The sequence below is a fragment of the Megalobrama amblycephala genome, linkage group LG20, assembly GCF_018812025.1.
Source record: "Megalobrama amblycephala isolate DHTTF-2021 linkage group LG20, ASM1881202v1, whole genome shotgun sequence".
Lineage (NCBI taxonomy): Eukaryota > Metazoa > Chordata > Actinopteri > Cypriniformes > Xenocyprididae > Megalobrama > Megalobrama amblycephala.
This window is the reverse complement of record NC_063063.1, coordinates 1,138,592-1,165,000: the sequence shown is the minus strand read 5'-3', so window position 1 is coordinate 1,165,000 and position 26,409 is coordinate 1,138,592. Positions and strand designations below refer to the sequence as shown.

At 35.6% G+C, this 26,409-nt stretch overlaps 2 protein-coding genes across 3 annotated transcripts in view; one reads left to right on the top strand and one right to left on the bottom strand.

Moving 5' to 3' along the window:
- The window catches only part of dhrs7cb (dehydrogenase/reductase (SDR family) member 7Cb), an 11,779-nt gene extending 8,182 nt beyond the window's left edge, over window positions 1–3,597 (bottom strand). Inside the window, exons 1-2 of one of the 2 annotated variants that reach the window (XM_048171227.1) lie at window positions 3,421–3,597; window positions 2,073–2,229 (exon numbers count right to left, since the gene is read on the bottom strand). In XM_048171227.1, coding sequence (XP_048027184.1) covers window positions 2,073–2,226 — 154 coding nt within the window. In that variant the 5' untranslated portion in view covers window positions 2,227–2,229; window positions 3,421–3,597. The remainder of the gene's footprint in view (window positions 1–2,072; window positions 2,230–3,420) is intronic. The other variant, XM_048171228.1, reaches the window with a different exon arrangement.
- Window positions 3,598–6,220: 2,623 nt separating this feature from the next.
- Window positions 6,221–26,409, top strand: part of LOC125255751 (myosin phosphatase Rho interacting protein) — a 78,256-nt gene continuing 58,067 nt past the window's right edge. The window contains 3 exon segments of the mRNA XM_048171226.1: window positions 6,221–7,054; window positions 15,988–16,065; window positions 17,597–17,662. Of these exon segments, the coding sequence (XP_048027183.1) occupies window positions 6,932–7,054; window positions 15,988–16,065; window positions 17,597–17,662 (267 nt within the window). The 5' untranslated portion in view covers window positions 6,221–6,931.

The following is a 26,409-nucleotide window of genomic DNA, read 5'->3' as shown; positions in this document are numbered from 1 at the left end:
TTCATGTTAACAAATGGATTCTTATTGTAAAGTGTAGATGTCCAAAGATACAGAAAGAATGGAGGATGGGCAAAAATTGTAAAGAAAAACATGATAAACGTGTTATCTGCCTGTTCCTTTCAGAGACGAATGCCTGTAAAGGCAACGAATGCTTTCTGATGAGCCAATCACAACACTGCCACAATCCCATCAGTCTCTCTCTGTTGTGAGAAAGCACACAGCTCAGCTCTTATCAGTCCTGTGGCGCTCTCTGATAATCTTAAACTGCTTTCTTTCACATTGAGGACTAGTCTTTGCCCTCAGTACTGTATAGTTGCATAAACTTATCCACTGAGTCTTGAGAACTAGTTTGACCAACTAGCAGAGATAAGAGAAAATCAGTCTTTTCCAATACAAATTAGACCGATCCTTTTTATGTAACGGACTTTAAAAAGTTAGGAATTAAAAGAACACTATCACACTTCATAGAACATCGTGAACACAAGCTTACTCTAAACATTATGCCTTGATAACAAGACTTGGTAACACTTCACAATAACTTCCATTAACAAAAATTATTTATGAGATCCAATTGTTACAAATGTCGCTATATGACCAAAAATGACAAACGCAGCAGTAAAAAAGCATGGTGTTTGGTGTCACTGATGTTGTGACGTTCCTTATGCATTCATGCAATTTGTGAAAAACACATTTTCTGTGAATAACTAAAGGTTTTGAATATAGTGCACAAGTCACACAAGCAACTTTTTCATTGCTTTTTAGTGGTTATTTGCCATTTTTAAAGACAATGTTTTCATTGTATGCATTCTCCAAAAGATATTATAAAACATATATAACTCTCATATTGTCCACCATCAGAGACGTGACAACCTGAAGCTGAACACTCTGTGTCCTGTTCCATGGAAGAAGAAAAAAATGAGATTATGAGATTTTTATTATGCACCATAATTCATTTTTATTAAGCATCATAAAATGTACTCATAAAACTTACTTGTTGAAATTATTACAAGGTTTCACCATACAGTCTAAAAATTCTGGGTTAAAAACAACCCAAGTTGGGTTGAAAATGGACAAACCCATCAACTGGGTTGTTTTAACCCAGTGATTGGGTTGCTTATTAATAAATGTTCACCTTTTGATTATTATTGTTGCCTCTAGCTATGTGTCTGATTTTTAATTTCCAACATATTTTGGGTTCATTTTAAGCCAAACATATAGTCATATTTAAACATTAGTTGGGTTAAATAAAACTACCCAGCACGTTGAGCAAACATTTAACCCAACCGCTGGGTTTGTCCTGAAAAAAATTGTCACACTTGTGCTCCTCGTGGTAAAAAATGAGAGCATTGGAAATGAACGGGAAGCAAATTTCAAACATTTGGTACGGCGCCCAAAAATAATCTTAGTAAAAGATCATTTTTTTGTAATATCAACCTAAATTTTGGAACACAACTTTTTTAGATTTATGACTTGTGTCATGAAATGTGTTTTGGAACATGTATATTTCATATAAAAATTGAAAAAAGAATGTTTTGTGCATTTTTCATAACAATAAATGTGAAATTCTATACCTCTTTAAGTTCACTTTTTTAAACTTTTTCACATTAGCAATAATCTGCCAAGCATCTTCTTTAAGAAGAGACTAAACTGAAGCATTCAAGATTTATCACAGTTTGATATTTCATTTTCAGGCTCAGAAAGGTCAAGAAATGGATTATAACCAAGTGCATAAATATAATTTAGTACCACAAAATCCCCTAAAAATACAAAATATTAAATTTAAAAACATGATCAAACTAAAATATAGTACATTCATTTAATTGAAAAAATAAATAAATAAAAATTTTGACCACCATGGAAACAGCACCAGAGGGTTACGATCTGTTTACTGGAGGTTTCTCTTGGGAACCTAAAATGGTCTCTGTGAAAACACCCTTTTGAAACCTTTAATTTTAGGTGTGTATCAGTATCAGAACAGGAAAATGAGTGGAAGCCCAGTTTTATACTGGCTTTAGTTATTTAGTTAATTTAGTGGTGAAGAAGTCATTAATAGCCCATTAATGAAGCATTACCACTTCCCATTCCGGACACGGCGTCTGTGATCACCACCACCTTGTTCCGCACCATGGACTTGGACATGAAGCGCATGACCTCATTGTAAATGTAGTAAACTCCAGCGAAAACCACGATCAGCAGGGGCAGCACCATTACAGATGGGACACCCATCTTCTGAAACACAAGAGCAACATGGGATGATCCTCAAATCATGCATTGCTTTCTGAACTGGAGACCAATGAAAGGTGTGACGAGCACATGCTTTCTGTTCAACAGCGACAGTATCATTGTTTCAAGAGACAATATTTATGGCTTGACTACATTTGAAGGGGTGATTTCACTTTTTTAACTGTAGTTAGTGTGTAATGTTGCTGTTTGATCATAAACAACATCTGCAAAGTTACGACGCTCAAAGTTCGATGCAAAGGGAGATATTTTCTTTTACAGAAATCACTTTAAGGACTACAACAAGCTTCTTCCTGGGTTAGTGACATCACAAACCCTAAAATTTACATAAACCCCGCCCCCGAGAACACACAACAAAGGGGGCGGGGCCATGTTGGGCTGCTTTAGAGAAGAGGAAGCGTTGTTGAAGTAGAGTGTTGTTGTCATGCCGTCATTTTACGCCGGACTGCTTCACAAACGAGGGTCAATTCAACACAAAAGATGAACATGACGGCACATGCTAGTGGATGAGTTGAATCAACTCCACAGCAACTACATCAATTTATCCACTAACCATTCAGAAACGTCTAAAAGTTGTAACTTCTTCCTGAGTCTCTCCATCAGTGTCGACTCCGGTTTGAACAATGTAAGGCTGAACACTTTCATCATTTTGGCTGCGTGAGATTCTCCGGCTTTGTTGTTGTTGAGCTGTTAAAGCTCCGCCCTCTTCTGGAAAGCGGGCAGCTCATTTGCATTTAAAGGGACACACACAAAAACGGCAATTCTCAATTCTAAATGTTGACCAAGTGCCTCTAATGCTTTTGCCATGAGAAATGATTGAATACAGTCATACAAAAAACACTGAACAGTTGTTAAATCATCAGAGCAGTGACTGATTGACTGATCTTCTGTATACAGTAACATGTGTCACTATTTCCATAAGTGTGGCCGAGGACACGGTCTATAAATAGCTCTCGCCGCTGACACTGGACACACAAGAAGCTCATATTTGGACATGCATGAAGAGAATAGATGTGATTTAACCCACAAACATTTTCAATGCATTTTAACAAAATGCATTTTTCCAGCTCAAGTCCAGCTCAAGCAGCAGTGTCACAGACTGAACCGCTGATATATAGAGCCAAACACACGAAGCCACATGCAGACGAGCGTAATCTGTGTTATTTTCAGTGTACTTACAGTGTGCGTAAAGAGTTAATCCAGACTTCAGTGGAAATGTCTGTTGTTTAAGCAGATTGAAGCCCGTCGTCGTCCCTGTTCATTCAGACGCAGCCAGGGAAACTCGTCCGGATGATCAGGGGCTTTTAATAGCACATGGCCGAGAGACCCACTGCTCCTGAGAGTTGAGAATAGAACTGAAGGCATGTGGGGAGGCTTCAGCTGATCTCACACTGGACTGGCTTCTTTCTTTATTCCATGCATAAAATTATATTTTTACACTTTATTTCAAGGTGTCTTTGTTATACATACATTTGAGTACTGAGTAACACTGATTGACTAGAGGGTTTTGTGTTAAAGTGTTACCTTTTTATTGATAATGCATATGTAAAATATTGTAAAATGCATCATAGATATATTATTTATGGTATTGCATAAGCAGACTAAGATGTTCATTAAAAAAAATATATAATAAATAAAAAAATAACAGGAAAGCGTAGAGAAAGGTTTAAGTTTTTGATTTGCATAATTGACAACTGCATGATTATTTTTTCTCTTTTACTTCAGATCCCATTTTAATGTATATTCCTTTTGTGCTGAATTTTACACATTGATAAATCATAATTATGACATACGACGACGCAAAAAGTTAAAATTATGACTTAAAAAGTTGAAATTATGTCATTCTAAGTCACATTTATGAGATGAAAAGTTGAAATTGACTTAAAAAGTCAATTATGATATGAAAATATTAGAAGTCAAAAATATGAGAAAAGTATGACCAGTCATTTATGACATAAAAGTCGAAATTATGACGTGCTAAGTCAAATTAATGAGATGACTTTAATTGACTTAAAAAGTCAAAAGTATGAGATAAAAAGTCATTTATAAGAAATTATGACTTAAAAAGTCAATTATCACATCCGAAAGTTAAAATTATGACATAAAAGTTGAAATTATGTCATGCAAATTTAAATTTATGATACAAAAATGTCGAAATTATGACTTAAAAGTCAATTATGATATAAAAGTTTAAATTATGGCATGCTAAGACAAATTTATGAAATGAAAAGTTGAAATTAACTTAAAAAGTAAATTATGACAAAAATGAGATAAAAAGTCACAATTATCTCATTTGAAAGTCGAAATTATGACAAAAGTCAAAATTATGTCATACTAAGTCTAATTTACAAGACAAAAATTCGAAATTATGAATTAAAAAGTTAATTATGACAAAAGTTGGAATTATGGCATGCTAAGAAAATTTATCAGATGAAAAGTTGAAATGAACTTTGTCAATTATGACATGAAAGTAAAAAATGAGATAAAAAGTCATTTGAGACAAAAAGTCAAAATTATGACTTAAAAAGTTAATTATCACATCCGAAAGTTAAAATTATGACATAAAAGTTGAAATTATGTCGTGCAAATTTAAATGTATGATACAAAATGTATGACTTAAAAAGTCAATTATGATATAAAAGTCGAAATTATGGCATGCTAAGACAAATTTATGAAATAAAAAGTTGAAATTAACTTAAAAAGTAAATTATGACAAAAATGAGATAAAAAGTCATTTATGAGACAAAAAGTCACAATTATCACATCTGAAAGTCGAAATTATGACAAAAGTCAAAAGTCTAATTTACAAGACAAAAAGTTGAAATTATGACTTAAAAAGTTAATTATGACAAAAGCTGGAATTATGGCATGCTAAGAAAATTTATGAGATGAAAAGTTGAAATTAACTTTGTCAATCATGACATAAAAGTCAAAAATGAGATAAAAGGTCATTTGAGACAAAAAGTCAAAATTATGACTTGCTAAATCAAATTTATGAGACAAAAGGTCAAAATTATGACATAAAAAGTAAAAATTATAACTTAAAAAGTCATAATTATGACAAAAAAGATGAAATTATGACTAGTAAAAAAGTATTATTAATTATGACATGAGAAATGAAATTATGACAAAAAGTCAAAATTATGACATGTCATAATTATGAGACAGTCAAAATTATGACAAAAACTAAAAATTATGACTTAGTCATAATTATGACAAAAAGTAGAAATTTTGACTTGCAAAGTCATATTCATGACATGAAAAAATAAATTATGACAAAAAGTTCAAATTATGACATACTAAGTCATAATTATGAGACAAAAAGTAGAAATTATGACAAAAAAGACGAAGTTATGACTTGCAAAGTCATATTTATTATGACATGAGAAATGAAATTATGACAAAAAGTCAAAATTATGTCATAAGTCATAATTATGAGACAGTCGAAATTATGACAAAAACTAAAAATTATGACTTAGTCATAATTATGACAAAAAGTAGAAATTATGACTTGCAAAGTCATATTTATGACATGAAAAAATAAATTATGACAAAAAGTTCAAATTATGACATACTAAGTCATAATTATGAGACAAAAAGTAGAAATGATGACATAAAAAGTAAAAAATTATGACTTAAAAGTCATAATTATGACAAAAAGTAGAAATTATGGCATGCAAAGTCATTATTATGAGACAAAAAGTAGAAATTATGACATAAAAAGTAAAAAATTATGACTTAAAAGTCATAATTATGACAAAAAGTAGAAATTATGGCATGCAAAGTCATTATTATGAGATGAAAAGTCGAAATTATGGCATATTACATCATAATAATGACATATAAAGTAATATTTTAAATTTTTTATTCAAATAATTAGGAATTAGAATGCCATAATTTCCTCATAATTTAGTATGTCATAATTCCGGTTTTTGAGGGAATGTCCTGCACGCTCGGGAGTGACCACAGGGTGGATATCTCCGCTTCGGGACAGTCCTGCTCTCGCGCTCCGAACTCTCGCGAGACGAAAACGAAATTCCAGCAGCAAATCTGCGAGCTCGCGACCTCCCTCCATTGGGAAAGCTCGAGCTGAACTGAAGGGAGAGAAAACAGACCCTGGCTAGCCCTGGAAAACCTTTTAAACGATGCGTTTGTCGCAGCTCATGGAGACGTAGCGCTCGAGAGAAGAAGACATGCCCGGTACCGGCGGAGGCTCGCGGAACAGAGCGATTCTGAAGCGCCGCTAGATGAGCTAACTGACGCTAACTAAACTTCGAGCCTGAGAGAGAATTTGCCTTTGGGATTAAACACCAGGATATACCTCCAGTTTTTCCGTTTTTTCCATCTCCTCCTAGAAGCTCCAGCTCAGTTTGTCGGGAGGAACACGTGAAATAATCGCTTTGTTTACCGCTTGCACAATTCCAGCATTGATTCGCGCAGAAATGAGATTAGAGAGTCGCTTTGTGAGGCAGGCCATGAACTCAACCACATCATTAACTGGAGATCTGCTTATATAAACCTCTCACATTCTGCTGCTGGAGAAAATAGAAGATCTCGAGGCGTAAAGCTGCTGTTCCCGATCATGTTTTGCATGTCAAGAATCGGATGAAAGAGCATCGGGATTATTACTGTCTTCTGTCTTCTGTTCATTGCTGGGATTTTTAAAAACACGCACAAATAGAGGAATAAGATGTCTAGTGCGAAAGAAAACACGTGTAGGAAATTTCAAGCGAACATTTTCAACAAAAGCAAATGTCAGAACTGCTTCAAGCCTCGAGAGCTGCATCTGCTGACGGACCAGGATCTGAATCAGGTGTGAACGCGCGCTGCAGGCACTCGCTTCACTTCGAATTCGTTCTGTAATTATGGAAGCGCATAGTAGACAATACATCATAATTATGGCATGCTAAATCATTATTATGAGATGAAATGTCGAAATGATTACATACTAAAGCGAAAATCACATGAAATGTTGAATTTCGACTTTTAATTCATAATTTCGTTTTTATTCTCATAATTATGACTTAATCCTAATCGTGATTTAGTAAGTCTTTCATTCGACTTTTATCTCATTTTGATTTTATTTTTATAACTATGACGTAATTGACGTACTAAATTATTATTATGAGATGAAAAGTCGAAATGATTACATACTAAATCGAAATTCACATAAACGGCTGAAAATATGACTTTTGAGTTTTGATTTTATAACCATGACAATTTAATTATGATATACTTAGTCATAATTATGACTAAGATAAAAATCACATAAAGGGTTGACTTTGACTTTTAATTCATAATTTTGATTTTATTCTCATAACTGTGACTTTATCCTAATTGTGTAAAAGTCAGAAATTCAACTTTTATCTCATAATTTATTTTTATAACTATGACATAATCCTAATTATGACCTGCTAAATCGTAATTATGAGATGAAAAAGTCAAAATGATTACATACTAAATTGAAATTCACATAAAAGGCTGAAAATATGACTTTCGACTTTTAATTCATAATTTTGTTTTTATTCTCATAACTATGACTTAATTCTAATCGTGATTTAGTAAGTCATTAATCGACTTTTATCTCATAATTTTGATTCTATTCTTTTAACTATGTAATCCTAATTATGATATGCTAATGAAAAATCGAAATGGTTTCATACTAAATAAAAATTCACATAAAAGGCTGAAAATTGGTTTTATTCTCAAAACAATGATGTAATCCTAATTATGACATGCTAAGTCATAATTATGAGATGAAAGTTGAAATGATTACAAAATCACATAAAGGGTTGACTTTGACATTTAATTCATAATTTTGATTTTATTCTCATAACTATGATTTAATCCTAATCGTAATTTAGTAAGTCATAAACTCGACTCATAGTTTTGATTTTATTCTCATAACTATGATGTAATCCTAATAATAACATACTAAATCATTATTATGAGATAGTCGAAATGATTACATACTAAATCAAATTGACAAACTTTTAATTCATAATTTCGATTTTATTCTCATAACTGATTTAATTCTAATCATGATTTAAGTCATAAATTCAACTTTTATATCATAATTTTGATTTTATTCTCATAATAACTATGATTTAATCCTAATCGTGATTTAGTAAGTCATAAATTTGACTTTTATTTCATAATTTTGATTTTATTCTTTTAACTTTGTAATCCTAATTATGATATGCTAATGAAAAGTCGAAATGGTTTCATACTAAATCAAAAATCACATAAAAGGTTGACTTTGACTTGAATTTTTATTCATAGTTTCGATTTTATTCTCATAACTTTGACGTAATCCTAATTATAACATACTAAATCGTTATTATGAGATGAAAAGTTGAAATGATTACATACCAAATCGAAATTGGCAAAATTTTTAATTCATAATTTTGATTTTATTCTCATAATAACTTTATCTCATAATTTTGATTCTATTCTTTTAACTGTGATGTAATCCTAATTATGACATGTGAATGAAAAGTCGAAATGGTTTCATACTAAATCAAAATTCGCATAAAAGGCTGAAATTATGACTTTCAGCCTTTTATCTCATAATTTCATTTTTATTCTCGTAACTTTGACGTATTCCTAATTTATGACGTACTAAGTCATAATTATGAGATAGTCGAAATGTTTACATACTAAATCGAAATTCTCATAATTTTGATTTTATTCTCATAAGTATGACTTAATCCTAATTTCAATTTATTACGTCATAATTTTGACTTTTATCTCATTTATGACATAGTAGTTTTGACTTTTTATGTCATAATTTCACCTTTTTGATCTCATATGATAGTCAAAATCATGACACTTTAGACTTTATTTCATAATTTTGACTTTTTATATCATAATTAAGATGTTTATCTGTTTTTTTAAGTGGCAGAAACAGGGTTCCATACAAAAGTGAAATGGTTCATTCTGAAAAATGCAGTGACCATGTTTGCCATTGATTTCCGTTAGCTGACAGCACTTTATTGATCAGTTTGCAGTGACCACTAATCAGCCTTTTGCAAAATCAACAACCCGTTTTGTTTAGAAAGGGTTTGCCCTGTTAACATTAACTAGTGTCATGATAGGGATTGCGACAAGGCTTTTACTGTGAAGGAAAAATGTATTATTGATCTAATATATTCTGTATGCGTTTTCTGTTGTGGTAAACGGTTGGATCGGCCAATCAGGAGGCCACATGTTCCATTCTCGCGATAATTACTGCGTGTTTTCTGTTCTGTTATGTCAGGGACTATATCTTCTAGTGAAAGGGTGGCAGTGAATTTGTTGAATAAAGTAAAGGTTTTAATGAAAATGTGTATGTAGTAACCGTTAAAAGCAGCTGTGCTGTATTGCATGTATAACAAGCATGCATTTCATGGATCAAGGTTGAATTGTTGTTTCCATTTTGCAAATTGAGTTTCAGCGTGTTCATACAGATTTTGACCATTAACCATTTTAGATCCATTTAGAGTTAAATGACGTTTCAGTCTTGAAAAAACAGCTGTTTACTGTAATTGCTCAATGCACATTGTATTTCCGTATAACTATATTCCCAATATAGCTTCATAAACTCACACTTTGGTCATTGTCCATTAACTTTGTTTGCTAAAACCTTCCAGTTGAATATTTCTAAGATGTAAGAATGCATTATTTTCTGCTTTAGAGGAAACTTTTAATGAAGTCAAGGATTACAGGTACTTTATGACTTTGCTGTTGGGAAATAATTGGCCATCTCCACATGATTTTGGAGGTTGGAGTTCATTTCTTACCAATGCAGTGCGTTTTCCTCCCTCTAATTATCTTATTCAATGAAAGTTTTGGTTGATTGCATGAAAAAACTGTGACCATATTGCCATTTTTAGCTCTTGAGAGAGAATGATGAGAGGAAAAGTTTCAGACCATAAGGGTCTGTTGTGTTTTTTTTTAATTGATCCCATACTCATACGACCCGCTGAGCGAAGTCAGCATCCTCCAGCATGTGTGTGTTGTGGTTTGAGTGAGATTACCAGCCGTTAACCCGTTCTGTGCCAGATTCATGAGTCATTGTTATGGATTACATCACTCACTAATCCCGCTAAAATCACCCAGTGGTCATTACAACCTCAAACCCTTTAGAGATCTGGTATTGTTGAGTAACGATCTTCCTCAGAGTTTCAGTTTATTATGTCTTTATTTTTGTTTTGACACCAGTATGTTCAGATTAGACCGGTTAAACCAAGTACATTCTCCATTTTCTTTATATCAAACGCATGTTCACCCAAAAGCAAACTCAGTCAGAACTTCAAAAAGTTCATAAAGAGATTGTATCACATATGCATTTATTTTACAATCACTTAATATGATGAACAGATTTATTTTAGGCTTTTATTCACATAAAACAAATTGCTTGACATGTGAGAACCAGTGAGGTTGGGTCAAAATGTTGCATTCGAAGCATTTGTTCCTAGATTAAATCTAATATTCCCACATCATCTTTTTAATTACCTGGCAAAGCAGAATATTCCATTCTCAATTGTTTGCATGCATTTTGCCAAGAATGATTTTGGCTTTTCAAACGGTTTGTCTTATTAGTGAATAACTACTTTATCTTCACCATCATTTTCCAAAATTGAGAGAGAGTGCCACTTAATTTCATTTTAAAGGGTTAGTTCACCCACAAATGAGAATTCTGTGATTAATTCCTCTCCCTCATGTCGTTCCACACCAATAAGACCTTCGTTCACAAACACAAATTAAGATATTTTTGATGAAATCCGAGACTCGTCCATAGACTGCAATATAATCAACACTTTCAAGGTCCAGAAAGGTACTAAAGACATCGTTAAAACAGTCATGTGACTGCAGTGGTTCAACCTTAATGTTATGAAGAGACGAGAATACTTTTTGTGCGCAAAAACAAAACAAAAATAACCACTTTATTCAACAATCTCTTCTGTGTCATTCTCATATGTTGTTTACGTCCAGCGCTTCCAGGTTCATCATCAGAACGGCGACTCATTATTGGCCGGCTTCACACACATGCGTCGTGCTGATCACGTGACCAGCTTTGGCCAATACTGAGCCGGCGTTCGGACATAAACACGGAAGCTTCACTGCGTCACCTGCGTAAGATAATGACAGAAGAAAGAGATTGTTGAATAAAGTTGTTATTTTTGTTTTGTTTTTGCGCACAAAAAGTATTCTCGTCTCTTCATAGCATTAAGGTTGAACCACTGCAGTCACATGACGATGTCTTTAGTACCTTTCTGGACCTTGAATGTGTTGCCGTCTATGGACGAGTCTCGGATTTCATCAAAAATATCTTCATTTGAAAGCTCTTATGGGTTTGGAACGACATGAGGGAGAGGAATTAATGACAGAATTCATTTTTGGGTGAACTAACCCTTTAAGAGCTAAAGGTTGACCATTTTGGATCTATAATGTATATGCAAAACATATATATGTCCACAAGTTAGTTACCTTATCTGTTCCTCTATATAACTCAGAGGAAGTGGAATGTTACAGTACGCGTTGATGTTTGAGCCAAACGGTTCCTTTGAGGAAATGTTGGCAGCACACAGTCATTGACTTACCCAGGGGGTAAAAGGCATTCAAAATACTGTAATTTTCACAGACTTGTTTCTTAAAGTATGCTCTTGACTTCTCTCTAGCGAGCTCTGTGGAATTGACTCCATTCATGCCGACTGGATCTGTATTTCCCTTAATCTCAACGCTACGGGAGCTTCCTCTGTCGTATTCTCCCATAGCATGGTAGTGACTCTTGTCAATCACAAATATTGCATTATATTAAAGTATGTATATGTATATCATCTATAGTAAACATAACATTTTAGTATGTTGTATTAAACCGTAATGCTTTAGTGATGAGTTCCAGAAGCTTTAAATACCTTTAGTGTAAAGGTGGATCTTATCAATATTGCTTTGTCCTATTGTGTAACACTTCCTCAAGATTTAATTTTCATACAATTTCCATACACTGCGCTGCACCTGAAGTCGTGTCGGCCAATGAGGCTAAACGAGAAAGCAATCGTCCATTAAAAGAGTTGAGCTTCAGAAGCTCGATGCAGAAATTGAAACGCCTACATTTTGTCTTGCTTTTACACTTGTCTTTTACTTCAATATCCAGCCCACATGTTAAAAATGGAAAGTTGCATCAAGCATCCCAGTGCGATTCTCATGCAGTGACACGGAGCGGGAGGGACAGGGCTTGTGAAAGGAAGTGCGTGTTGGGAAAGTGGAGCAGAGTTTCCCAAAGGTCGCTCCCACTTCTGAAGCTGCGGTTCGGCCCGGGGTGGGTGTTGGGTATGTTTAGGTGGGGGGTGGAAGTTCAGGGCGAGTGCGTCCAGGACTGTGGGGGAGGCAGGGATAAAGTGGACCGCTGGGAGTCGGCCGACCCTCCGGCTTCAGCCTGGGAGGAAATTGGAAGTTAAACGTGATGTAGCCGGTCGGGCCGTTGGGTTAGGCGTGAAGCTGGAGAGAGGAAGTGGCCCTTCAATGTGTGGAGGAAAACGCAGGGGTGTGCCGCTGCTCTCTCGCCTCCGTGGATCACATGCTGGAGTCACAGCTGTGTTTTGTTTTGCTTCCAATCCCCCACCTCTTCCAAAGAGGAAAGAGGCTAAATTTGGTCCCCAGGTATCCTCTGTTGTTTTAAAGATGTATTTATGGGTCATGATCGACCGATATGGATGTTTTGATTGCAGATGTCTTACAGAGCTGGGTGGCTGATATATAAATGTGATCTCGCACAATTTAATTTGAAGATAGTAAATAACGCATGCATAACAATTGCTGCAATAAAATATATTTATCTTACATATTTACTAAATTAGAAGAAAGTAATTGGAAAATATATTAATATGTAAAAAATTTTTAAAGTATTTTGTACTGTGATGAACACGATGCCGAATACAAAAATCTGAATGGTTGTTTAAAACATTGCAGCTGCTTTGTTTACAGGAGTTACCGGGGTAACCGCTGCATTTCTGCTGTTCCATCAGCGCCATTATCTGTCAGAGTGAAATTGTAAAAAGTATTTTTGAACTAAATCTGTAAAATAAACATGCTTTAGATAGAAACTTCTTGATTCTGAAATCCTATTGTATTTTTTCACAAATAAAGAACAGTTCAAAACATGAATAAAATGTTTAATAATGAAAAAAAAAAAGCCAAATATTGGCCTTGGCAAGATTTTGGTCGACCACTATTTAAAGTATCCCATTATCAGTCCCTCCAGAAAAACGTGATTATGCGATCGCCTGATTTCATGCATAATCAGCCAAAGTCCGCATATTTATGCGGGGGTCGCATTTTTTCAAATACGCCGCACTTTCGCCGCATAAATTGCCGATTTCAGCAAGCAAAATATATGCGGGGCTAGCATGATTTCATAATCCCTTCATTTTCGTTGCAAAAAATCACATACATCTTAGCAGAAAGTTGAACAATGTTGCGTTTACTTCGCAATAGTAAAGTGCCATTATTTGTGAAGTGACGTAATTACGCGACGTGAACATCATCTGCAAACCATGAAACCATGATGAAGCACACAAATCATTCTCATTTGCAAGCGCAAAATACCGTGCGAAGCAGTTTCCCGGTGTGTTACATGACAGTGGGGGCAAAATATTTTGCACTCCGTGCAACAGCGTGTTGACGCTGGAAAACCACTTTCACTTTGCCACCGCCAAGGATGGTTAAAGCAGCAGTGATAATTCTTTATATTTGAAAGCCGATAACAAATATATTGGCCGATAAATCCAAAGTTATAGCACCACCAACTGGCAGCAGGACGTGTGTCACTTTCAAAATGCTTTGAGATCACCCTCTTATTTTTACCCGATTTTGCTTCAAACTTCATCAGAATAACGTCAAGACATGGAGAATGTAGACCTGTGAAAAGATTCTTGATATCTTAAACACTGTTTCCATTAAGGCTGAACTTTAATATTCATTTTGGATGCTTTTGAGATGCTTCACATGCTTCAGGAATTGCATGAAATTCGACACTTTACATCAGAGATGTCAGCCAGTAGACAGGGTTTTGGGCAAAATCAAAGTGGATTCGCAACACTGAAAACAGCATCTTCTCAACATGAACCGAACTCTTCCAGTCTCAGACACAACTACAGCGTTTGAAGGCGAGGCAACATAGACTTTGTTAATGGGCAGCCAATGGGCTGGCATAATGCAAATGTATTACATTTTTGTAGGTTTGAAACAGGACGTGAAACTAATTGCTGACGACACATTTCAGCAGTTCAGAATCGATTCTTTCTTTTGTATAATAGCTGTTTGTGCTGTTTGTGAATGTAAAAGGTCTGTAAAGTTTAAAAGATCAAAGTGCATGACACAAAAAGTTATTGTCTCCTAAAAGAAAGAATCGATTCTGAACTGCTGAAATGTGTCGTCAGCAATTAGTTTCACGTCCTGTTTCAAACCTACAAAAATGTAATACATTTGCATTATGCCAGCCCATTGGCTGCCCATTAACAAAGTCTATGTTGCCTCGCCTTCAAACGCTGTAGTTGTGTCTGAGACTGGAAGAGTTCGGTTCATGTTGAGAAGATGCTGTTTTCAGTGTTGCGAATCCACTTTGATTTTGCCCATGTCTACTGGCTGACATCTCTGATGTGTGTCGAATTTCATGCAATTTGAAGCATGTGAAGCATCTCAAAAGCATCCAAAATGAATATTAAAGTTGCCATGGAAACAGTGTTTAAGATATCAAGAATCTTTTCACAGGTCTACATTCTCCATGTCTTGACGTTATTCTGATGAAGTTTGAAGCAAAATCGGGTAAAAATAAGAGGGTGATCTCAAAGCATTTTGAAAGTGACACACGTCCTGCTGCCAGTTGGTGGTGCTATAACTTTGGATTTATCGGCCAATATATCTGTTATCGGCTTTCAAATATAAAGAATTATCGGTTATCAGTACCAGCCAAAACTTTCATATCGGTGCTTCCCTAGCTGAAATTGATACAGAAAAACCGATGCCATAGCTACGGTTTGAATCACTGTATCAAGCGCTGAGAATACCAACGAAGTTGAAATTCACATATGGTAATTGGCATTTTGTTTTCAACACGCACTGCAAACGGTAGACCAATCACAACAGACTGGGCCATCTGACCAATCAGAGCACAGCAGGCTCCTGGAAAGGAGGGGTTTACAGGGACGGTATCTTCAAACGAACCATTTGTTGAACACTGTGAAAAATGCTGTGTATATTAAGAGAAAATTAAAGTGTTTTTTGACCTTGGATGCTATTGTAGGAGACTGCAAAACACATTAGGAGCCTTTAAAATAGCATAATAGGGGCACTTCAGCAGTACTTGATAACCTTACAAAATCAAGGGTAAAGAATATTCAAGTCAGATATTTCAGGTCATGGCATTGCATTCAGTGAGAAGACATGATCATACATCTGTTTGAATAAGATGAGCTGATGGCAGGTGAGACGCTGCTTAATAACACTGTTTTTAACCTTTGAGGCAAAACATCTGCTCTATAGAGAAGCTATATTAACTTGCCTAGTCCTGCTCAACTGCGTCTAAGCTTGCACCCGTAGGTCATGTTCTGAAAGTGGTTTTGCTAGACGTTAAAATTGATAGAAATCTCCATTTTTCCAGAAAAATTATAGCATTATCACAGTCAAACCTCAGAATTTTCCTTTGACTCCAACATGCACAATTATTAATTGAATATTTAATAACATGTTTTGATTTTCTTGCAGGCCAAGCCGATCTATGGCGGATGGCTGTGTTTGGCTCCAGAGGGGACGGACTTTGACAATCCCATGCAGAGATCCCGGGTAAGAGACGTGACGTTATTTGTTGGCATCTGTTAGCGTTAGTATCTTGACATTCACTGTGCACAGATAAAACTTGTTTGGTGTATAACATAATACTATGTTAACTTTAGCCTAAGATTTACTTCTGTGGGTTAAACTCTCAAAACTCAACTAAATTTGTGTTATGGCTGTCAGTTTAGCACTTTAATTTGACGTGATAGTTACAGCGACACAGTGGCCAAAGAGCTCAGTCTGCATTTGAACATACACCAACAATTAACAACAGACAAGGCTTAAAGGCCTTAAATTCATGTTTGAGCCGTTTTAACTGAATGCAACTTGCACTGTGATATCTTAAAATATCTTGAAATATTAAAAATGTTCTACCTAAAAGCCTAATCCTGGCTTAATGTCACCTGATGGAGTTTGGGTTCCTTGCCGCTGTCGCCTTTGGCTTGCTTAGTTGGGGACACTTGACATTTGAAATTCAACAGTATTTTTGACATTTATTCAACAGTGCTTCTGATCTGCCTGCATTGACACTATTATTTAAGAGCTGCTGTGCAGCCAAATTATGTACCAGTTATCAATGTAAAGCTGCTTTGACACAATCTGCATTGTAAAAAGCGCTATATAAATAAAGGTGACTTGACTTAATCTAAGTCTTGTCTGTGAAACCGGGCCTATAAGTCTTAAACAATAAGTCTATCTTGGACACACTCTAAAAAATAACACATTTACACAGTAAAATACCGTTTTCCATTGAAACAGCAATATACCGTAAAACAATGCATTCTGGGTAATATTATTAGTCATTTTCGAGAAAGTTACCCATGGGCTACTTTCTTGAAAATGACGAATATTACCCAGAATGCATTGTTTTTACAGTATATTCTGTATATTACAGTGCATTCTGGGTAATATTATTTGTTGTTTTTGAGAAAGTAGCCTATAGGTCTTTTTTCTTAAAATGACAAATATTACCCAGAATGCATTGTTTTTATGGTATATTTCATGGTATGTTTCAATGGAAAACTGTATTTTTCTGTGTAAATTTTTCGTTTTTAGACATTTAATGAATTCAAACGAACAATAATCTGATTTTTAAAGGCACTGCTATTCATTGCTTTACACATGCCACAATAATGTAAAGTCTTTGAATTGTTTTAAAAAGGACTTATTATGCTACTTTTTACAAGATGTAAAGTAAGTCTCTGATGTCCCCAGATTGTGTATGTAAAGTTTCAGCTCATAAAACCCGCAAATTATTTTTTATAGCATGTTAAAATTGCCACTTTTTGTGGGTGAGCAAAAACATGCAGTCCCTTTAAATGCAAATGAGCTGCTGCTCCTGATCCCCTTTCAAGAAGAAGGCGGAGCTCCAAGAGCTCATGCAACAACAAAACAGGACAATCTCACGCACTGAAAATGTCAGTAGTGGTGTTCAGCCTTATATGTTCGAATCGGACACTGATGCTTACATGGAGATGGAACAGGTATAGTTTTGTTTACACATTTTAATGACATTTAATGATGTTTCCTCTCAACACAGAAATGGCAGCGGCGATTCTTCGTCCTGTATGAACACGGCTGCTTGCGCTTCGCACTGGATGAATCGGTAAGCTGTCTGTTCTTTTGATCCCACAATTGCACATCAGCGATCTGTGAATCTAATTGCTTAGTTGAGAGATTAGATCCATGTTCTTCAAACAAACCAAACCAAACACCAACCTCAGTGGAATCCTGTCCGATAAAATCACAATATATCCATCCCTGAGCTAAAGTAATCCACAGAATAGTTCAAGCTCCGAGATGAGAATGACCGAGGGAGTCCGTCGGATGCGTTGTGAACTAACTGAACATGGTCCTGTGGTTAATGAGAGCCCGACTCGGCCTGTTTGTTTCACAGGAATGTGACATGGGTGACCAAATTAGCTGCCTGATCTGCCCGGAGATTACAGTGTTTGTATGTAAACAGTGAGGCCCACACACAGGCTCAGTGCTAGGAAAACCGAGAGCCACCGCATCCCTCCAGACCCTTGACTCCCGTCGCTTACGCTTCTTCGCTAGGTTGCTTACTACAGGAATGCCCATTAGACAAGGGCAATTCATCATTCTGCTGTGCAACACGAGGCAAAAGGCGATTTGCCTGGCTGGAGTCACATCATTGTGCGAGATGGCTGAGGGAGGACTTGTTTTTATTTCCAGTGAGTGGTGAGGACAATCAAAACTAGTTCAGGGTACTACAGAGTTTCCTGCCATTGTTTAGCTTTGAAAATGCTGTCAGGCCTCTTGTCTTTATAGTCTTTTCATCTGTGCGGGGAGTTTCAGGAAATGCTGTTAAATTAGGTCAAGAAAACGGACACTTCAGAGCAGCAATGTTTTATTTGTGCAGCAAAAATAATGTTTTTGAGGATTCCAGACACTTTAGAGTATTGAAATCTCTAGTAAAGGTGGTTGCGTTACAACTGTGAATTTAACTTATAAGAGGCGAAATGGATTTTCATGAATGTCTTGAATGATTTTCATGAAAGTCGGTGTCAACATTTCAAAATCCTGACGATGCTTGTTTTTCTACAGTACCGATGGTACCGAACATTTATGCACTATAGCATGTAGGCTGAACCCAAACAGATTATCGGAACCAATCAGTAATCATTAATTCAGTCATTAATTCCTCTCCCTCATGTCGTTCCACACCCGTAAGACCTTCGTTCATCTTCAGAACACAAATTAAGATATTTTTGATGAAATCCGAGACTCGTCCATAGACAGCAATATAATCAACACTTTCAAGGTCCAGAAAGGTACTAAAGACATCGTCATGTGACTGCAGTGCTTCAACCTTAATGTTATGAAGAGACGAGAATACTTTTTGTGCGCAAAAACAAAACAAAAATAACCACTTTATTGAACAATCTCTTCTCTTCTGTGTTATTCTCATTCGTTGTTTACGTCCAGCGCTTCCAGGTTCTACGTCAGAACGCTGACTCATTATTGGCCGGCTCCTGCGTCAGCGTCACACGCACATGTCGTGCTGATCACATGATCAGCTTCGGCCAATACTGAGCCGGCGTTTGGACGTAAACACTAACACTTTAATAACTTTACCTTTTTTCCCTATTCCATTGCCCACGTCTCGTTTTTTTCTTTTCAAAGCAAAATGCATTTCTGAGTGAACAGCCGCTTAAGATTAGCAATATGTTCTACGTTCATAGAGCGTCACACGAGAGCGGTTAATCAGGTGCGCCATCATGTGGTCGGATCATTTACTTCTCTTAAAGGGGTGGTTAAATGCGATTTCACTTTTTCACGCTGGACTAGCGTTGACAAGCGTAAGCTAGCATGTTTTAGGAGGGATTTATTAAACATAGATGCAGAAGAAGGTTCAGAACTGTCCGAATATGTACAGTCACTGACTCTATTTTTGTAAATTAACTTAAGTTTTGGATTTTTCCTAGACAACATATGAATTACTTTCGGGTGGTTTGGGGAATTTTGTCAAGGCTTATTGTCTAATGTAACCTATCGCTGGGCTAATTATGATTAGTAATGTGGATCATTTTAAGAGACCATTCAAAGGATGGCTCACACATCTATCGCTGTATGTTTGTTTAACGTTTAATCTAGCTAGTGCGCTGAAAGTTGGCGACTTTTCACCTATAAAACAGAAACTTGCTGATTTGTACTGATAAAACCAACACACCATTACATATGCATCGATTATTTTACCTGATATGAAGTGTGCACTGCAAACACGAGCATTATTTATGATCGTCTTCGTCTAGTCTGTACGCCGTATTGCTTTCAACCACAATTATCTTTTTGATTTCTGTGAAGGAATGTCTGCCGGGATCTGGTAAAACTTTAGTTTTGAACCAAAAGTCCTTCTATTCTAGCAGCCAAAAACACAACAAGACAACATTTTAAAGTCAAAACCTCAAACTTTTAGCGCGCCTGCTATGAGTTCTTATTTATGTTTTGCCTCCAGCTAGAGCGGTGACGTCACAGTGACGTAGGCGATTAAGGGGTCTATAACGATAAAATAAATGAAACATACAGCGTTTTCAAAAAAACGAAGCATTTTTGTGCCCCAAAAACACAATCAAGCCTAGAAAAAAACCACTGAACCACCCCTTTAATGGTTTTCATTGCTGTATTGTCAACATGTCTAATTGTAACATTTGCTAACATTTTTATTCAAAAACACAATTTCTCGATTTAAAAATAATAAAATTGAGGCAAAACATTAAATTCGAATTAGTCGGAAAAATCTGAAAAATCGCCCAGTCCTACAACTTCTATTCCTCTTCATTCAAATTATGATTACGGGGCAGATTATCGATTAATAAAGACTTATTTTCATGTGGCTCTTTGCACAACACTGTATGTTATGAGCTCAAAACACTTTTACCATAGTGTATGATTTGTAAACTAACACATTTTGAGGTTTGCATCACATAATCACCTCGACACGTGTGTCTGCAAACAAAACAGCTCACCTGATGCAGCACTGCTCTCGTGATGTGAAGCGCTCGGGTACAAGTCCCTGAAACATGAGCTGAAATGACATGGTTGCTTCAGCAAGTGTGTTTTTATCTCATAGATATAGAGCATTAACCTTTTAGTGCATTTCATTTCTGAACTGCTGCGATACGTACAACAACCAATGTTGCCAGATCGAAATTTATCTATTATTTTATCATTTGACTTGCATGTTTCTTGCATGTTTTGCAAGACTTTTAATGTAATATAATTTAGTAGAAATGGCATGTTTTCAGTTTTTAAGTGTGTTATATGTAATGTGAACATGCGTTGATCTTAGGAAACGCTCAAACGTGCACTTCTCACTCCAGATGAATGGCAGACACTGATGTAATCATGTCCAAGTATGGTTGAAGTTGTTTTAAAACACATGAACTCTCTAATCCCATAACTTGTCGGTTACATTAAGAGAGTCTGCCGGTAAGTAGCCATTCATCTAGCTTCACTGGTGGCTCTTATAAACATGATGTGCGTTCAGCTACGGTCTTGAAGCAAAGTATTTTAATTGTCCGACTGAGATGTTCTGAACGTGGAGTCTGCGCTCAGGATTGCATTTCCCCCAATATGCCCTTATTAGGAGAAACCACTGAGGACTGTGGGTGACGGCGCTAAACTCTGAGAACGTTATCCCCCTAAAACCACATTGAAATGTTAAATATGCTTTGAGGGCCCTGCCACTACACCTATTTCTACAGCAGGACACTGGGTTTAAACTTAGGACGGCTAAAGCAGAGTGTTTTCTGTGTTTCATAAGGCAGATTTTATGTTATGCGTCAATCACCCAACATTGTTTCTCCTGCTCTTCATGACGCTGGGTGAACAGAGTTCGCTCTAGGGGCTGCTGATTGCCAGGTGTTTTATGAAATGGTGCTGTTTTATAGCCCTCAGGTATTCCTGAAATGGAAGATTTACATAGGTGTTTTTTTCCTGCACGTCTGGGCACATATACTGTAAAATAAGAAGATGGAATAGCTTTGATATTTAAACACTTACGTGTTGTTGTTGTGACCCAAAACATTGTCACTCTTGCGAACTTGTCCATCTGTCTGTTTTTGTGTTTTGATCCACCCTCATCAACACACTGGAAACTGATGAGCTTTTGCAATATGGGCTGTTATGTTGGCATACGTGCCTGTTTTCTATTTTTTTTTTTTTTAAATAAATAAAGTTAATTGGCACGGATATTGTCAAGCTCTAGAATGACTAGAAGCCAACCATAAAAGAAGTCATTATGACTCATGTGCTGTATTTTATGTCTCCGAACGTTATGCAATAGCTTTTTGTGAGGAACAGACGGAAATTTAAAGTAATAGTTCAACCCATACTGACAGCTGTCATTATTTACTACACTGTACAAAAAAATAATGCAATGAAATTTATGGTATGAAATAATAGTTGTAGTTGCCATTTTTCTTTTTATAGGACTAAACTTTAATTTATTAAAATCTGTTATGTACCTGGGTCAAAGACGGAAAAGGGTTTTCAAGCATCAAAACGATAAGTGTAATACAGCTTTGAATTGTTGTTGTTGTTTTGCAATACATCAGAATGGGTGCTGTTTAATTTGTTTGTTTTTCTGAGCAAAAATTAAATATACATTCACCATGATTTACAGAAGACACCCACTAAAATGTCAGGGATATTTACAACAAAAAATCTGTTTATACCATATTAAAGACTAATTACTTTTACCCCAAATGCTAATTACTTGTAATTTTACATTTTTTTTTAAAAACTTTGCCACTATACAATGTTTTGCCCATTTGTCAGCAAGAATATTTTACTCATTTAAAATGCAATAAAATTTAGTATTCTCACTTATTCTTTTATATATTTTAATACGTAGAGATCAGAATAAGTATGTTTCAGTTTTTGCATAAATATATAACTGAATGGCATTATTTCACCCACATTTTGACATTTTATTCTCCTAAAACTCATTTGAAACCTTAAAAGTAGATGTTTTACTTGCATTTAATGTGCTTTCTGTGTATATAAAATCACTTTTGTAAATTTCTATTGATGCAAACATCTTAAATATACCAAATATTAATATTAGTTTTTGATAACTAAAAATAAGAAACATAATTATTTAAACAAAATACCATTAAAGTGTCACGCAGGGATTTGTCACTTGAGGTTTTCACTGTAAAGGAGACAACTGTTTGTTTTTCTTAATCTGTACTTCACTGTAAAATTACATAAATTATAGTTTTTAGCCATATATAGTAAGGGAGTTTCCTGTTAATCAATTTCCATTGCTTTTTTTACTGTTAAAATTACAAACTTTTGTTTGCGGTGTAACCAAATCTTAACTTTATCCAGCTCTTTCCTTAAGACATGATATCTTTCAGCTCCTCATTTTTTTGGGTGAACTATCCCTTTAAGATGGGCGATGGTCATATGGGATCTTGTCCGCTGATCCTTGATTTAACTGGATTAAAATGCCTCTTATTAAACGATGAATCTGTTTTCAGTAAGCATTCGACTGTCACATAGTTATTATGCAGTTTGATTTCTTACAATACCGGACAAGTTGGCAAGTGAGCATAAATGTTTGAGTTTTATTACAATTCCAGTTTTCTTAAAATAGCAGAACATGCTGGAAAATGAAATGAGATTTGATGTGTTTTGGAATAAAACCACAATAATGTGAAATGCATGAATGGCGAACTTGGCAAAGGCAAACTCATCCAATAATCCACTTATTCTCTGCTTCATATGCATGTTTACTAAAACAGGGATTTTCAATCTTTTATCTTCCACGGACCCCCAAATATGATCAGTTTCATGCAACGGATCACCATCCTGAAATTTAACTACATTTATATAGTTTCTGGTAGGACTGGAAGATTTGGCCCAAAAAATTATCACAATAAAATTTGTCATATCAGTCGATATCGATAATTATGACGATAAATGTCAAATCTTTATTTCTTTCACGTTTAAAGGCAGGTTTTTGCTCCTAAATGAAAGAAACCAAACTGTTAATTGTGGTTTTAAACTACTCTTTATTGTTACATTGTCTTTACATTATTTGCTAACTGCATTCTTTAAATTGTAATGTTGACATGCATTCTCTGTAAAGCTGCTTTGAAATATGTATTGTGAAAAGCGCTATACAAATAAATGTGAATTGAATTGAATTATTGTCAGAACATGACAAACACGGATTATATTATTACAAGTCATGAAACAGGTTTGTGTTGCCTCACTTTAATGACTCGTATCTTTGGTACAGTTCGCCGTGCAGGCTACAATATTAATATTACGTGTTTTGTCTCTTAGAAATGCACATTTGACAGTAACTTGAGTTGACTGTAGTAGTAGCTTGAGTTCAGATGCAAATCTGTGTTCATTAACAAAAACAGTAACATCTGTAAAAATGGTGACAACCTAATTTTTATATGGTAAAATTTAAATAATCTGACTGTTTGAGGTTTTTTTTTTTTTTAATTAACCATTGGTCTTCCCTAGTAGCATACATTTAGATCATGATAACCAGTTAAAGCCATGCATATAGCACCTCAATACCGTTTGATCTTTGAGACGAGCGGATAAATGGTCCGTGTGGCACGCCGTTCAAATAAGCAGCACCGTTTCATTTTGCTTTTGGTGCATATACATTATATCGAACATCTATCAAACTCTTATCATTTTATTGAGGAAAATTGTATTGCGATAATTATCATTATAGCTTTATCGCCCAGCCCTAGTTTCTGGTATAAAGTCACAATTGGGACAATACATCAATTCTCGATTCACAATACAATGATTCGGTCTCGATTCTGATATCCGTATCCCGATTCTCTCTCGCATCGATTCTGAGCTTAGTTTTTAACAGCAGATGGCGCTCTAGGCTAGTTTTTAACCGCACACTCAAATGCTCGAAAAGAGGAGTGCTGGAGAGCGTTCGGGCGTTCGGCTAAGTCATGTAAGCGGTTGAATACACTTGCACCTCGACTCAGAGTGCTTTCATGATGTGAGATTAATGTAAACGCAGCCCACTGTGAACACTTGCTTTTTTTCTTGCTTTGGAAAATTCTTTGTGTAATTCCGTCAAAATTTGAAGAAAAGTTTGTTGTTTTTCATGAGACTTTGTGACTTTTCCTACTTTTCTGCATATATTAGGGAGTGGAAATGGCAAATAAGCCAATAAGTGATCCTCTGCCGCCATGTACCGGTTAAATGTCTTTAAAGGTGCCCTCGAATGAAAAATTGAATTTATCTTGGCATAGTCAAATAACAAGAGTTCAGTACATGGAAATGACATACAGTGAGTCTCAAACTCCATTGTTTCCTCCTTCTTATATAAATCTCATTTGTTTAAAAGACCTCCGAAGAACAGGCGAATCTCAACATAACACCGACTGTTACGTAACAGTCGGGATCATTAATATGTACGCCCCAATATTTGCATATACCAGCTCATGTTCAAGGCATTACACAAGGGCAGCCAGTATTAACGTCTGGATCTGTGCACAGCTGAATCATCAGACTAGGTAAGCAAGCAAGAACAACAGCGAAAAATGGCAGATGGAGCAATAATAACTGACATGATCCATGATAACATGATATTTTTAGTGATATTTGTTAATTGTCTTTCTAAATGTTTCGTTAGCATGTTGCTAATGTACTGTTAAATGTGTTTAAAGTTACCATTGTTTCTTACTGTATTCACAGAGACAAGAGCCGTCGCTATTTTCATTTTTAAACACTTGCAGTCTGTATAATTCATAAACACAACTTCATTCTTTATAAATCTCCAACAGTGTAGCATTAGCCGTTAGCCACGGAGCACAGCCTCAAATTCATTCAGAATCAAATGTAAACAATATAACAGTATACAATACTCACATAATCCGACGCATGCATGACGAACACTTTGTAAAGATCCATTTGAGGGTTATATTAGCTGTGTAAACTTTGTTTAGGCACTGTTCAAGGCAAGCGCGAGCTCCGTGGGCGTGGAGCACGAGCATTAAAGGGGCACACACCCTGAATCTGCGCATATTTAATGATGCCCCAAAATAGGCAGTTAAAAAAATGAATTTAAAAAAATCTATGGGGTATTTTGAGCTGAAACTTCACAGACACATTCAGGGGACACCTTAGACTTATATTACATCTTGTAAAAAAAAAAGTTTGAGGGCACCTTTAAATAAAAGTTTGTTGAACAAAAGGGATTGAAACGTCCGGTTTTGTGTTTTCAGGCCATGCCAAAGTGACGTGAAGTTCTTTGTTGTGTCTTCCGTTTTTACGCTGCTGGTGTCTCATTACCCAGATTACTTGCTTTCTGTGTAATTCAGTCACAATTTGAAGAAAAGTTTTTGTTTTTCATGAGACTTTGTGACTTTGTGACTTTTCCTACTTTTCCCCATATTTTAGGGAGTGGAAATGGCTAATAAGCCAATAAGTGATCTTCTGCTGCCATATACTGGTAATTTCATGTCTTTAAATAAAAGTTTGTTTGCCACAAAGTTTTACAAATCATCAAATTAAAAATAACATTAAAATTGGATCATATTTAGAGATTTGAAGTGCTGGAAAAGGTGTGAAGCACTTTAAAAGTCTTTAATTTGTTCATTCATAGCATCAATATTTCTCCTAGTTTCCACATCAGCGCTGTTTGATCTGATACCTGTAAATAACAAGAGTTCAGTACATGGAAATGACATACAGTGAGTCTCAAACTCCATTGTTTCCTCCTTCTTATATAAATCTCATTTTAATTTGTTCTCCGAAGAACAGGCGAATCTCAACATAACACCGACTGTTGCGTAACAGTCGGGATCATTAATATGTACGCCCCCAATATTT